The sequence below is a fragment of the Rhinichthys klamathensis genome, unplaced genomic scaffold (assembly GCF_029890125.1).
Source record: "Rhinichthys klamathensis goyatoka isolate OS25496 unplaced genomic scaffold, OSU_Roscu_1.1 h1tg000109l_1, whole genome shotgun sequence".
Lineage (NCBI taxonomy): Eukaryota > Metazoa > Chordata > Actinopteri > Cypriniformes > Leuciscidae > Rhinichthys > Rhinichthys klamathensis.
In genome coordinates, this window is record NW_026606647.1 from 3,299,445 (window position 1) to 3,314,086 (window position 14,642).

Here is a 14,642-nt window from a genome sequence, read left to right on the forward strand (position 1 = left end):
CTAAGTAAACACATTTTACCTTAATTTAAAGGTCAATACGTTTTACTTTATATATCATTTAATGTAAGCTACAAATATCACTTAAATATCAGTCATTACATATAAATATATTTTGAAAAATACAGGTGAGAAAGACCAATACAATAATTTTCACCATTGCTTTACAGTAGGATTTGGTAACTTTATTGGAAATTGAATTTTTCCTTGTTAATCACCGTTACAACTTGATTTATGTTGTGTTGTTCACACACACACAAAACGAAAATAAAACTAATGTAATTATAAATAGTTGAGTAATAAAGTAATTTTTAATACTTTTACCTTTTAAGGTTTACATTTAGAGAAAAATTGCATGTAGGTAGGAGAGAATATTATAAAATATAATACACACTCACAGGCTATAACAACATTTACATATACATTGCGACAACATTTATGTCAAAATAAAATCCAGCTACCTATTTTCTTTAAAAAGGAATTCTTTCATAAACCAAATTTCCCGTTATGTTATAAGATACAGATCTTGTATAACTATCTTATGAAAGAATTCCTTTTTATATCTTATGAAAGAATTCCTTTTTAAAGAAAATAGGTAGTTGTAGCCTGTATTTTATTTTTTACATAAATCAAATGTTGTCGCGATATAGACATAATAGTAAAAATCAAGAAAAAACCCGAGAAATAATAATAACGCATTTCTGCTTCTGAAAGTGCTATAATAAAATTTCCGCTTCTGAAAGGGCTTCCGAATCCGTACGGTTATGATTGGATGGTTGGAAAATGCCTAGACCGGTTTGAAAACGCCCATTAATTGGGAAACACCTTCTTGTTGTTCCGCAGAGACCTCTATTTGGAGAAAAGAGCTGCTGCGTGACTGGATTTAATAGGGGAAACTGCGGAAACGAGAGTAAAACAAACGATGTTTGGACTCGATATAAGTGTTCCTTACAATTTAGGCCTACCAAAGATCCAGTGATCCATATTGACACGCAGCCATTGTGTTTCCTGACATTTGTGTGCCTGATTTCGACGCCGGGGAAATACGTGAAGCAAATTTGCCTGTGAACGCTTTATATAAATACAATATAGGTAGGTCTAAATCCAGGTGATCACTCATATCAATGTTATATATAGGCTATAATCATATCGTCCAGCCCTAAAACTTGTAGCCTATAGTTTTTTTTTTGTCATGACAACGCATGTGGTCATGTAAACACGGGAAACCCGTTTTCTTTTACACTGGTAACGTTAGTTTTTTGCCTCTTACTCGGATTTCGCATTATGTAAACGCATTAACCTGCTTTCTGCTTTTTTTTCTCATCTCGTGCAGCAGAAGTAGAAGTGGTTCAGTCAAAACGCTGCATCTGTAACTGCATGACATGAGAGAATATACGAGCTGTAAGCAGGGGTGCGGCCAGGGATTTTGGGCCCCATGAAAAAATAGGTACTGCTGCACCCGTTCAATTAATAAAATCGATTTATGGGGCCCCTAAAAGTGTGTGGGCCCTTAGAATCGTCCTAACTTTTCCCCCCTTAGCGGCGCCCCTGGCTGTAAGTTTCCCGCTGACATGTTGCAAGCTTTATTTAACATCAACCGACAAAACAAATGAAGTCAGATACGCAAATGATTGTTTTGTCGTCACACGGTCATGGCCTGATTTATTAATAAAGTCATGTAAACACGGTTTACTTGTGTTGTCATGGTTACTGGTTTGCATGTAAACGGGAAACTGGTTATTTCAATAAGCTGATATATGTGAGTTATCATCTTACTGGTGTGCATGTAAACGTGCTCAATGATAACTGCAAATCCACTTTTCTCTGGAGTCAAGTTGATTCTATGAATTGCATCGATCCATTTGCTTCTCTGTTCTGTAGCTTTTGGCAGTCTGTAAAAATATACCTCAGATTTCTTGTGAAATGTAGTTGTACAGTCAATCGCAAAGCTCTTTCCCATTTTAGATGTGTTTTTTGTGTTTTTCACGGCATTCACGCTGAAAACCAATGCTGCCGCTCAGTCTTTTTGCCACTCGAGTGGGCGTGACCGCAATCACTCCAGCTGACGGTGACGTCATACGCATTCCCTCTATTGGCCGCTCCACGACACGCGTTACTTCCGCATTCCAAAGTTCCTATGGCGGTCTATGGGAGTGTCGCAACTCTTGGTGTAGCCTACTGAACATGGGGCTTAAGAAAACTTTCCGTTGTCTAAGGGCTGTAGAGGGTTAATACTTTTCTTCTTGGCGTGATTTAATTTGCTCTGTGCCTTCGCTTGCTGAAACCATAATGTGTGTGTGAGAGAGAGAGAGAGCTAAACCCTTTACAGACTGTATACGGCGGAAAGACCTTTTACAGTCTATGGGAAAGACGGGAAAGTTCAATGTGTTCCATGTGGCCCAATCATAACGCTCCGTTCAAATGACATAATCGTTCAGCCCAAGATCGACAGGCGATCCATCCAATCAAATGCGCTTCCGTATGTCCTGTATTAGTTGTGACATGGTTGTGACGCAAACAGTTCACAGTTCGCAGTTGAACAAGCGTTTTCTTTTCTAGAATGGTGTAGTCGAAAAGATTTCTTTTTCTTTCTTTTTTTTAAATAAATGCAACACAATTTAGTGGGGTGAGTGTGTGTCACTGTCCACAAAACACAGACTGACAAGAGAGTAGCTCTTAAAGAGGCTGGCTAATTCAAATACGGAATTGAACCGCCTCCATAGTGCTACCTCTCGGCTTTACTTGGGGAAGCACGTTGCTAGTTAGCTTCAAGTAAAGCGTAATATTATCAACCAACCCAAATTTGCATGGGGCAGAAAATAGGCAGGACATGACTTTGGAGGCGATGTTCCTGGTTAGGGTGCCAAATTTCTTGCATTTAAGTTGAAAACCATAGCTTTACTGTTATGCTAGCTCTTTGAGTTGGACTGAAAGGCACCGGAGCCGACTATTGCAGTTCTTTTAGTTTTTATTTCCACTTCAGTTATGGAGGAAATCAGCTGTCTGGTAAGATTGTGACAGTGTTTCTTTCTATACCTTATTGTTCTGCATGTAGGCTAAGATATTTCCTATGGTACTTCTGCTGTAATCATGACATAGCTAACAGTTACTTGTTTTTAAAACTTTTTATTATTATAAAAAAAAAAAACTTAGATTAATTTCGTGATTACAGAAGCTGTATGTTCTTTCAAAAATAACAAAAGCAACAGTTGATGATGTCAGTCTACACGTTGTATTACGATTACATTTTGAACAGCTATTATAACGTATTTAATGTGTTATTTTGCGGCCCTATTGGAAGTTTGCTAAGGCCCCCCTCGTTGTACGACTACAGTGCTAGTAAACGAGACATATTTATCTTAAATTTGGCTAATTTGTCTTAAGTATACAAGACAAATTTATTATTTTCTAGACCGTAATGGTTTCACATTTGATAACGTTGCCTACACAGGTAGTACTTTTCTTAAATCAATCATTTGAATTCAGCAGAATTGGTCGGATGTCAGTAGTAGTTGTATCCTGGTATGATGATGACGTATGCTGCTCTATCGCTACGTTGTTTGTTGTTTAATCTGTCATATCGATTACGAAGCTGCTGTCAAGCGGACTGGATGCGCCTATCATCAGGTTTATTTTTCGTTTTTTTTTTGGGTTAAAGAGGTCTGCTTTTGAAACATAATAGGTGATAGGTGTGATAAATACGACGCCATCCTCTGCTCACTGTAGTCTTCCTTGTGTCTCTGTCTAATAGTCACACTAAGGTGAGAGTCTTTAGAGCTCGTCATGAAAGCTCTCGGTGCGCGCTCTGCGTTCTACGTGGGTTTTGTGGTGGGCACGTGCAGCCTGTACCTGCTCCTGACTCAAGTTGGGTTCACGCGGAACTTCGGGTCTCATAAGAACGAGGCCCACGTGAAAAGCCTGCTGGAGATGATAGAAGATGAAAACAAGAACTGGAAAAAGGAGAGGTCGGCTCTCTTCAATCTCAATCATCCGCACCATACAGGTAAATACACTGTAAAACTAATTGAGATGTTGCAAATAAAACCAATACTTTTATACTGAGCAAAACGCATGGTAGTATAATAGAAAGAATATACAGAATATAGTAGAAACTATCTACTCATACGTTGCATCTATTACTCTATATTTAATTATTAAATATTAAATTATCAATCAGATCGACTCATTTTAAAACCCTACTAACCCTTTATTTAGACTAAAAACCCTTTTTTGTTCATTTGATGAGGAACCTGTTTTGTAGCATTTGCACAGCACACCCTGTAATACGGTTGGCTATGTGCCATTGCAGGAATTTGTGTATGGACATCCTAATGTGTATCTGTGTATTTAACTGGAACATCTTAAATGGCACTGAATTAATGACATGCCTTGTACTCTCTCATTTCACCTTAACTTGCTTTTCCATTGTTTCATTGCCAACCAGAAAATGAAAATTGCTCCCAGCTTACAGACAGTCATACACTTTTTTTTATTTTTTTTTATACAAAATAAAACAGTTGTTGTAGTTATTATTGTAATAGCACAGTTCCCTGAAGAGGTGTGTTTGACTGGTAGAGCCGATGTACGCAGTACTTCGCCTTTATTATACCCTTTTATTGATATGATTTGTTGATATAGCTCCACACCCTGGTGTTACAATTTAACTAAGAGTTAACTGTTCCATTTGAGTGAAGCCCTCTTTGTGAGAAACTCTTTTTGGGCATATGTTTGTGTATTTGTGTGTTCTCCCTGGAGAGATGGACTTTGCTCTGATTTTGGGCTTGCATCTAATGTTTTGTCCTTGGTAAAGTGTAAAGAAATGGACTCTCATATGCTGACTCAAATTTTGTCAACTACTCATGCATACAATTTAAAGTAGATGACAATATTCTTTATTGAATATCAACGATATTGTTTAAACAAAACAATTTTCTTCAATTTCTTCAACATTTTTAAAACCGTTTTTCTCTTTTACTAGTTTCTAGTTTTACTTGTAGGGTTAGTTCACCCAAAAATAACATTTTGTCATAATTGCCACACCCTTGTTGTTCATGACTTTTGTTCATCCTCGAAAAATACAACTGAGCTGAAGATATTTAAATGAAACCTAAGATATTTCTGTTCCTCCATTAAAAGTGCATGCAATAAAAAATTGACACTTCTTCATAAAGTTCATAAAAACAGTGTAAACTCAGTCATCCATATGAATCGAGCAGCTTAATCCAAGTCTTCTGAAGAGACACGTGATCACTTTATATGGTGAACAGATATAATTTAGGCTATTTATTCATATTTAAGCCTAAATATTTTCATTCACATTTTATTTAGCATACACGGTTGAGCTGCAGTTTGACAAATGAATTTTTAGTATCATTAATTTGCTACTTTGTAGAATTTGATTTTCATTCATTTCGTGTATTTTTCTTGGACTGTCTCTTGTAGGTGAGGATGGCAAACTGGCCGATGGTCTCTATAAGCGTGTACGCATTCTGTGTTGGGTTATGACTGGCCCTGATAACCTTGAGAAAAAAGCTCGACACGTGAAAGCCACATGGAGTCGCCACTGCAACATTGTGGTCTTCATAAGCTCTGTGGATAACCCCGATTTTCCCACCGTTGGCCTAAACACCAAGGAAGGTCGGGATCAGCTGTACTGGAAAACCATTCGTGCTTTCCATTATGTCTTGGAGAAGCACGGGGACGAGGCAGACTGGTTCCTCAAAGCAGATGACGACACTTATGTAATCGTCGACAACCTGCGGTGGATTCTGGCCAGCCACTCTCCAGAGGACCCTGTGTATTTTGGCCGGCGGTTTAAGCCGTACGTAAAACAGGGCTACATGAGTGGCGGTGCTGGCTACGTGCTCAGCAAAGAAGCTCTGAGGAGGTTTGTGGAGGGCTTTCGCACCAAAGTGTGCACTCACACTACCTCAGTGGAGGACTTAGCTATGGGTCAGTGTTTAGAGAAGGTAGGCGTCGTGGCAGGAGACTCCCGAGACACCATACAAAGAGAGACATTCCATCCTTTCGTACCCGAGTCCCATCTCACTGGCACATTTCCCAAGACTTTCTGGTATTGGAACTACTGTTATTACCCCATTGTGCAGGTGAGTCTGAATTCAGTGAAAACATATCTTCATCTTCCAGTGAAATGACAGACTTCTCTCTGGTGATGTATGCCAGACTTCTCCAATCATTTAGTCCACTTAAACCCCACCCCTTTCTTACAATTGACAGCAAGTTCAGATCTGCCTCCATCCAATCTACTACCGATGAATATAACCAAGATCCCGACCTACTATTTTTTTTATTTTATTTTTTCATTATCGGTTTATCTTGGTTGTATGACACAATACGAAAAAAAGATCTGTCGCTACTTTACAGTGCAACTTTGTGTTTCAGATCAGTCTCTGAAGTTCCTCTTAAGATGCTGTTTATGTTGACAGGGAAGCAAAGATGATAAAATCAGTCTTCAGTCTGTCAACGTTTACATTTAATGCACCCTGAAGGTGTGATTGTCACCCTTTACATACATCCTGTTCAAATAAATGACGCAGACCTACATTGACTATGCAGTCTTTAATTCTTTGTGTCCTTGGCACAAGTGAGCGTGAGTTTGTTTAGATCATAGTCTACTGAGTAAATCTGTGCCGTCACCACATTACTTTAAGCACTGTTGCATGATTATATTAAACACAAGAAAAGACTAGCTAATAACTAATAGTTTAAAAAAACTGATTATCTAACTAACCCCAATGTTGTTTGAAAACTGAATGATTTTTTCTTTTCTTTTGTGGACTACAAAAGGAAAAAAAAATGCATTGTTTACTCAGACTGATGTCATTCCAAACTCATTTCATTTTTGTTTTTAATTTTCTTTTTCCGTTGAACACAAAAGAAGATTATTTGCGTAATATGCGCTCTTAAATGGGCTCCATTCCATTACAATGAATGGGGACCTTTTTCTAGCTTTTAAAAGGATGCAAAAGTACCACAACAGAAGTCCATTTGAATGGTGATCTATAAGTCTTCTGAGAACTGACTGAAGTCTTTATTCACTAAAAAATCTTCCAATCCAGTGGGTGGAGGTAACTGCTGCTACTTCTATTGTAAATTGCTTTGAATAAAAGCATCTGCTAAATGCATGATTGCAAGTGTAACTGAGTCAAAACTGAATCGATCTGGTTCATTATTGTCTGGACCACATTTATAATTTTATGGTGCTTTTTTCAATCATCTTGAAAGCTGCAGCCCCCATTCATTACAACTGCGTGAAAAAGAGTGATCAGTACATTGTCATTTGTGTTTCACAACTAAACAAATAAATGAATATTTATATATTCCTATATTAATTTGCATAATTCTTTCTTTATCTCTCTCAGGGTCCACAGTGTTGCTCAGACCTGGCTGTTTCTTTCCACTATATGGATGCGTCACACATGTACCTGCTGGAATACTACACTTACCACTTGCGTGCCTTTGGCTACAAATACCGCTATCAGCCCTCTGAACCCAATGTCATACAAGACTTGAATGCCCCTGTCCCAGACAAAATGGAAACTGGAGACTCGGAGCAAAAGCAGGGGGTAGAAGCACAGGAAGGAGAAAAACAATCCAATGAACTTAATGAAAAGTCTTAGCAGCTTTTTGCATAGGAAAAAAAAAAAAACATTTAAAATCTTCTAAAAGAAGTCTTTTTTTTGGGTGGCTTTACATTTTTATTTGGATGATGTCTTTAATTGTATCCTATTTTGTGCCACAGAAATGTGTGCATAACATGTTTGTGTGATTAAATGAACTGGTACTGTTTGAGAGGGTGTTCCTTTTAATAATGCATTTCTATGTGAATGTTTAAATATAACCCCAACCCTAACAGTGCATAATTGTATGAAATGAAGGTTAAGACATGTAGAGCTAGAGTTTGCGGTTCTTACGATGTGATATACATTTGGCCTATGAGCCTGCCTTAACAGTATAATTACATGGGATAAGAAAGGCTCCCTCTGCCTTTGTTATATTTGGCATTCATTTATGATTTTTTTTAATACATATATAAAAATATGAATCGTGTATTTGCTCTGCACTGTGTATTCATAAGCACACCACCATGTATGATTTAACAGCAATTTCATAAGAACCAGGGGCCTTGATATTCCTTTAATTTGCTCATTCCCTTGAATTAGTGCCTCTGCTCTGTTCCAGAGAAATCATTCATTTCCATACATTCCTGTGTTTGTATTGAGATTAGGCAATATTTAAACACAGAACAAGTTGTATTGAAGTTGTTTATATCTTGCAAACATTCGAGCTACAGTATTGTCACATATCTTTGCCAAATTTGAGTATGTACTCTACTTCCCCTAACATTATATCAATATAAACTAAAGATTAACCAGGATGTAGTCAATTGATACCCTTCTCTGGAAGTTTCTTTACGGAATACGGATTAGTACTCCATCAAGATCCTGTTGGCTGGCCCAATAGTTCGTGAGTGTGTAGGGAAAAAGTAAAGGTAGATAAGACAGCTTATGTATACACTTTATCCGTGCTAGTGGAAATTTTGGTCTTGTAGATGAATGGAGTACTGTTGCACACTGTGAAGCATGCAGGTTGTGAATTATTGGATTTTTCAGACCACATAATGCTTTATTTCATTGACTGGAGTATGACTGGATTGTCTGGATTTGCTTCACTGTACATCGCTAGTGTGGCAACTACTACAGCAGTTTGTGTGTGAGATTAAATTAGCTGATTTTACAATTGATGCAGCGGAGTGAAAATAATTCAGTTTCTTGTGATGTGTGTTTTGTCTCAATTTCTCAGTTATTTGTGTGTATTTGCTATACTTAAAGGGACAGTTCACCCAAAAATGAAAATTCTGTCATCGTTTACTCACCCTCATGTTCTCCAAAATATCGTCTTTTTTGTTCCACATAAGAAGGAAGTCATATGCCTTCGGAAAGACATCAGGCTGAGTAAATGATGACAGAATTTTTTTTTTAAACCATGCCTTTAAATGTGCTGGTGTTGTCAAACCTACCTTTTAAAATAATGCACACTAAATGTGTATTATTCACATTCACTTTCTATTCAAGTATGATAAAGGAGTTGAAGTAGAGGCTGCAATGCAGGCAGAAGACAGCAATGAAGAACACAGAGAAGAATCTTGGCCTGCACTGGCAATCATTTTGACTGTGCACTAACTGAAACTTGCCACAATTATGAAGGATTTCAAGTAAAACTTATTTGAACTGGGAATGAGTTTTATTTTGACCACTCCCAGCATCACTTTTGCATTTGTTGTAGAAATGAATGGTTTTGTTGTGAATTGATCGAGCATAAATACATTCTTGGTAAAATTATCCTTATTTTAATACCTAATGGAATTCTGGGTACATCTTAATTGTTGAGGGAATGAATGTATTTTGTTATTTTTCAGACTGGCTCAGAACCTCAACAGAACAATGAAATGCAGATCTTAAGATGAGTAGTTTTCTTTGCAGACATTATATTGTTTAAGCAAAGTGTTATGGGAAAGTGCGTTGACAAAGAAGGCCCATAGAAATTTGGGAGATGTGTAGTGGATTATATAACGAAGAGGGAACTCAACTTGTCATAAATGAATCAGAACCATTCATAGTGCTGAGATAAAAACCAGCCGAAAGATACAAATGTCCTTTCCAATCTTTTTAAAGCGAAATTGCATTTCTGAATTGATGCGTTTCATGCCCTTGTCAAAAGTATTTTGTTTATTTTCTCAGTAGGGTCTTTTATGTACAAAAGGAATCCTGTACAGCACTTTCACAGCAATCTTTAATTTATAAAAGAGTGTGTGAGGCAAATGTGTGACAAGAATAATTCAATGAGGAATGATAACCAGCATATTAAATAAAGACTTATTTTACAGTAAACAGTTTTTTCTTGTGTGGATTTTTTCTCTATGAATAAATAAAAAATAATTATTTCACCCTCGTGCATTTTACAGCACTTTAAATAAGCATATGTTAAAATGAATAAGGTATAAGCAAGAATATTTACAGTGTGGGGCTCATATATTCTTCAATCTTCTTATATCTGTCCAATCAACACAGGATTGTTTTCATCCCTTGAAAGAAAACATCCTTTATCTGATTTGAGATTACTCAGTTCAGTACTCTTAAGGGGGCTCAATGTAAGAATTATTATCCTACATAAAAACAACAACAACAAAATATACTAGAATGAATGCACTTTGACAATAAACAAAAACATCATACAGCTCAGTTATCTTAAAAGATATGTTTTCTTCGGAATGGTAAAATTCCATAGATGAGTCCTGGACAGATCAGATCAGGCTTCACACACCACAGCAAAACCTTCAAAAAAATTAAATACAATTACACAGAAATCTCTGGAAAATAACTTTTACTATGTTGATGTAGCTGTAATTCAACTCCACAATAATTAGGCCAACTCTATTACAAAACTTATAAATTCTCACCTTTGCCTTCTGTCCTTTAAGAAAATGTTGCCTCTCCTCTCTCTTCTCCAAGCAGGAATAGCTGATTAAACCAAAACAAAATATATATATATACACACACACACACACATATATATATATATATATATATATATATATATATATACACTCACCTAAAGGATTATTAGGAACACCTGTTCAATTTCTCATTAATGCAATTATCTAATCAACCAATCACATGGCAGTTGCATTTAGGGGTGTGGTCCTGGTCAAGACAATCTCCTGAAGTCCAAACTGAATGTCAGAATGGGAAAGAAAGGTGATTTAAGCAATTTTGAACGTGGCATGGTTGTTGGTGCCAGACGGGCCGGTCTGAGTATTTCACAATCTGCTCAGTTACTGGGATTTTCACGCACAACCATTTCTAGGGTTTACAAAGAATGGTGTGAAAAGGGAAAAGCATCCAGTATGCGGCAGGCCTGATGCCTGTGCCTGATGCCTATTGCCTGGTCTGATGAGTCTCGATTTCTGTTGAGACATTCAGATGGTAGAGTCAGAATTTGGCGTAAACAGAATGAGAACATGGATCCATCATGCCTTGTTACCACTGTGCAGGCTGGTGGTGGTGGTGTAATGGTGTGGGGGATGTTTTCTTGGCACACTTTAGGCCCCTTAGTGCCAATTGGGCATCGTTTAAATGCCACGGCCTACCTGAGCATTGTTTCTGACCATGTCCATCCCTTTATGGCCACCATGTACCCATCCTCTGATGGCTACTTCCAGCAGGATAATGCATCATGTCACAAAGCTCGAATCATTTCAAATTGGTTTCTTGAACATGACAATGAGTTCACTGTACTAAAATGGCCCCCACAGTCACCAGATCTCAACCCAATAGAGCATCTTTGGGATGTGGTGGAACGGGAGCTTCGTGCCCTGGATGTGCATCCCACAAATCTCCATCAACTGCAAGATGCTATCCTATCAATATGGGCCAACATTTCTAAAGAATGCTTTCAGCACCTTGTTGAATCAATGCCATGTAATTAAGGCAGTTCTGAAGGCGAAATGGGGTCAAACACAGCATTAGTATGGTGTTCCTAATAATCCTTTAGGTGAGTGTATATTCATTTACTATAATTCTCCATAGTAGCCACTAGAGGTCAGTGTATTCTCTGCACTGTTTTGTATGTCATGCAGTCACTTATTCTGCATTGTGCAAGGTTTGGTTGAGTATGGTGACATATACAGACAATAATTAATTAATGCAATCACTTATTCCCCACTCACTCTTTCGGCTAACTCATATTGACCACCATTAATTCATCTCTTACCAGACACAATGTTTCTCCGTCCCAACAGTCCAACAAAAATGTCATTCATGTTAGCTGCAAAAGGACCAAAGAAAAGCTCTCATCAGCCTCTGACATGCCACTTTAATCAATATCAGGATCACACTGAAGCAAGATAATGATGAATATGGAAACTTACGTCTAAATGTTGAAATTGTGTCACGATTTGTTCCTGTGAAATAAAAATGAATAATAAAACCAACATCAAATACCCTTGGTTTGGCTCTAGAAATCTCAATTCTGTCACTTAATCATCCTCATGTTGTTTCATTATTTTTCTGTGGAACAACATGAAGGTCAGTAAATAATGACATTTTCATTTTTGCATGAACTATTCCTAAACTTCTGAATGTTTAAAACTATTAAAAGGACATTCATCATTTCATCATTTATATAATTTAGTCGTTTTGTGTCTCACCGGCACTCCTCCTGCCCATCAGGCCAATGAAACTGTCATAATCGATATCACCATATCGTTTGTCATAGCGCTCAGACTGGGGGTCGCTGTTGTCCTGAACATAACACAAAAACAGGATGGTTCAAGAACTCAGAAAATTAATGTCTGACTCACTAATGTGAATGACTCAATAACACGAAGACTCCAAACTGTGATTATCATTACAATTCTAAAAACAACCAAAAGAAAATGGCCAGGGAACTGCTTCGAAAACTGATTTCACAAAACATTAGTGTGTGTGTGTGTGTGTGTGTACACATGACCGAACCTCCGTTTGAGCCCATATTTAACAGTCAGATATCACATTAAAGAAACCATTAAGCTTTTAATGGAATCAGGATTCATTCTAGCCACCTCTATACATTATCAAGAAACATTTATTATTATATCAATGTTTTCAGGATTATTTGATGAATAGAAAGTTCAAAAGAGCTGCATTTATCTGAAATAGAAAGCTTTTGTAACATTATGTAGGCTACTATACTGTTCAAAAGTTCGGGGTCAGTAGTTTTTTTTTTTGAAAGAATTTAATACTTTTATTCAGCAAGGATTTATTAAATTGATCAAAAGTGACAGTATAGACATTTATTATGTTGCAAAAGCTTTCTATTTCAGATAAATACTGTTCTTTTGAACTTAATATTCATCAAAGAACCCTGAAAAAAAACTGTTTTCAATATTGACAATAATAATAAATGTTTCTTGAGCAGCAAATCAGCATATTTCTGAAGGATCATGTGACACTGAAGACTGGAGTGATGATGCTGACAATTCAGCTTTGCTAGGAATAAATTACATTTTGAAATATATTTAAATAGAAAAAAGTTATTTTGAATTGTACAAATATTTCACAATCAAACTTTTGTACTGTTTTGGATAAAATAAATCCAGCATTGGTGTGTATAAGAGACTTTTTCAAAAACATTTAACAAACCCGATCTAAAACGTTTAACAAACCCGATCTAAAACGTTTAAACGGTTGTACATAGGCCTATATATAACTGTAACAGAAATTATATGTGTTCTGTTCGATTTAATTGACATTGCGGTGGAAATGTTGAAATATTTAGTAGTAGGCTATTTAGTAGCATAATATTTATGCAAAACTTTTAAGTATTGCCTACTGACTTGAGTAAAAAAAGAAGAAGTGACAACTATAGCCTCTAAATTCACTTTTTTAAATTTCATATAACAGTCCGTCTAACAAACGAACGATTTCCTTTAAAAAGAGCCGCTGATTGTACATGTAGGCTACTTACTGTGAATGATAGGTAGTCTAGCGCACAGCGCGAGAGTCCAGGACACGCGAGCAACAGAGAGAACAGCACGAGCGACCAAATGCAGGACATCCTCAGATCCGCTGCTTTTCACACACCTGCATCAAACTTTATTTAGCATATGAAATCCAAACCAATAACTTTGTCATTAATCTAAAATAATTGAATAAAACAGGAGGTGTTAATACCTTTAAAATACACTGAGATGAGTTCAGGAGGATGATGTTCAGGTTCTTCTCTCTTTAGAGCTGTGTAAAGGCTCGCAGGTGCGCGCGTTCTTTTATTTGTAGTGTTCGCGCGCTCCGCTCACACAAGCTTGGGCAAGCTGACTCTCCAATACGAACCAAATAATGATGCTAACATATCCTAGTGACGCAAAGTCATTAACACACCAGAGCCTTGACGTATTTGTGCGGTTAATTACAAAACTACCAAACTCATACCTCTAGTCTAATTCAATTTAAACCTTTGCGAATTGACTTGCGAAGAGTAGGCTATACGAGCCAATATATAATCAGACGATGGCAAATGGACATGGTTTTTTTGCTTTGTATTCTGTAACTCATTTAGAGAAGGTTTAGCAGATTTTTGACTCAGAAGGACACATGTGTGTGATTGGGGGTTCAATGTTTATTCCAGTGGGATTATGAGTCATCTATAGCCTACTGGTCATTCCATTCACTCCATCTCAGATATGTCCTTCATCAGGACAAAGCGGTCGGTAAGCTATAGAAAAGGTGATGTCTTAAGATCTGTGGGAGCCTGATTGATTAATGCTTATGACTTTCACCCTAAGCAAGGTTTATTTAACATTCAGTCTCTGAAATTGAGTGAAATATTCTTTCAAAAAAGTTATAGACATGTCAAAAACGTTTAGCAGACATTTGACATCTCTATTTAGTCTTTTTCTGTATGACAAATGATTCATATCTTTAATTTTTGTTCCATACTGTGTTTGTGAGACTGAGATGAAATCATAATTGGCATTTGCCATCAAACGCCTCAATACCAAACAGTCAGTAGTGAACTTGGTGTTGTGTTAATGAAAAAAAGGAAAACTTAATGAACAAATAAGAGAAAATTAATTTAGTCACCATGAC

General features: G+C 37.0%; 2 protein-coding genes across 2 annotated transcripts; one reads left to right on the forward strand and one right to left on the reverse strand.

The window, feature by feature from the left end:
* The first annotated feature begins 2,954 nt into the window (after positions 1-2,954).
* On the forward strand, positions 2,955-7,806 carry c1galt1lb (core 1 synthase, glycoprotein-N-acetylgalactosamine 3-beta-galactosyltransferase 1, like b). Its single transcript, XM_056253928.1, has 4 exons — positions 2,955-3,003; positions 3,749-4,000; positions 5,440-6,104; positions 7,380-7,806. The coding sequence occupies exons 2-4, from the start codon at positions 3,781-3,783 to the stop codon at positions 7,635-7,637; spliced, it is 1,143 nt and encodes a 380-aa protein (XP_056109903.1). The 5' UTR covers positions 2,955-3,003; positions 3,749-3,780; the 3' UTR covers positions 7,638-7,806.
* A 2,508-nt stretch (positions 7,807-10,314) lies between these two features.
* On the reverse strand, positions 10,315-13,896 carry tac3b (tachykinin precursor 3b). Its single transcript, XM_056253688.1, has 6 exons — positions 13,525-13,896; positions 12,227-12,320; positions 11,948-11,980; positions 11,791-11,844; positions 10,478-10,538; positions 10,315-10,352 (listed from the first exon to the last, which is right to left on the reverse strand). The coding sequence occupies exons 1-6, from the start codon at positions 13,612-13,614 to the stop codon at positions 10,334-10,336; spliced, it is 351 nt and encodes a 116-aa protein (XP_056109663.1). The 5' UTR covers positions 13,615-13,896; the 3' UTR covers positions 10,315-10,333.
* Positions 13,897-14,642: the final 746 nt, after the last annotated feature.

What these genes read in the sequence shown, in the direction of transcription:
- c1galt1lb (XM_056253928.1), top strand. Translation starts at nt 3,781, where the DNA reads ATGAAAGCTCTCGGTGCGCGCTCTGCGTTCTACGTGGGTTTTGTGGTG. An exon ending in CAATCATCCGCACCATACAG is followed by an intron (nt 4,001 to 5,439) that starts GTAAATACACTG and finishes TGTCTCTTGTAG; the next exon opens with GTGAGGATGGCAAACTGGCC. An exon ending in GTTATTACCCCATTGTGCAG is followed by an intron (nt 6,105 to 7,379) that starts GTGAGTCTGAAT and finishes TATCTCTCTCAG; the next exon opens with GGTCCACAGTGTTGCTCAGA.
- tac3b (XM_056253688.1), bottom strand. Translation starts at nt 13,614, where the DNA reads ATGTCCTGCATTTGGTCGCTCGTGCTGTTCTCTCTGTTGCTCGCGTGT. An exon ending in GATGGGCAGGAGGAGTGCCG is followed by an intron (nt 11,981 to 12,226) that starts GTGAGACACAAA and finishes TTTATTTCACAG; the next exon opens with GAACAAATCGTGACACAATT. An exon ending in ACGGAGAAACATTGTGTCTG is followed by an intron (nt 10,539 to 11,790) that starts GTAAGAGATGAA and finishes TGGTTTAATCAG; the next exon opens with CTATTCCTGCTTGGAGAAGA.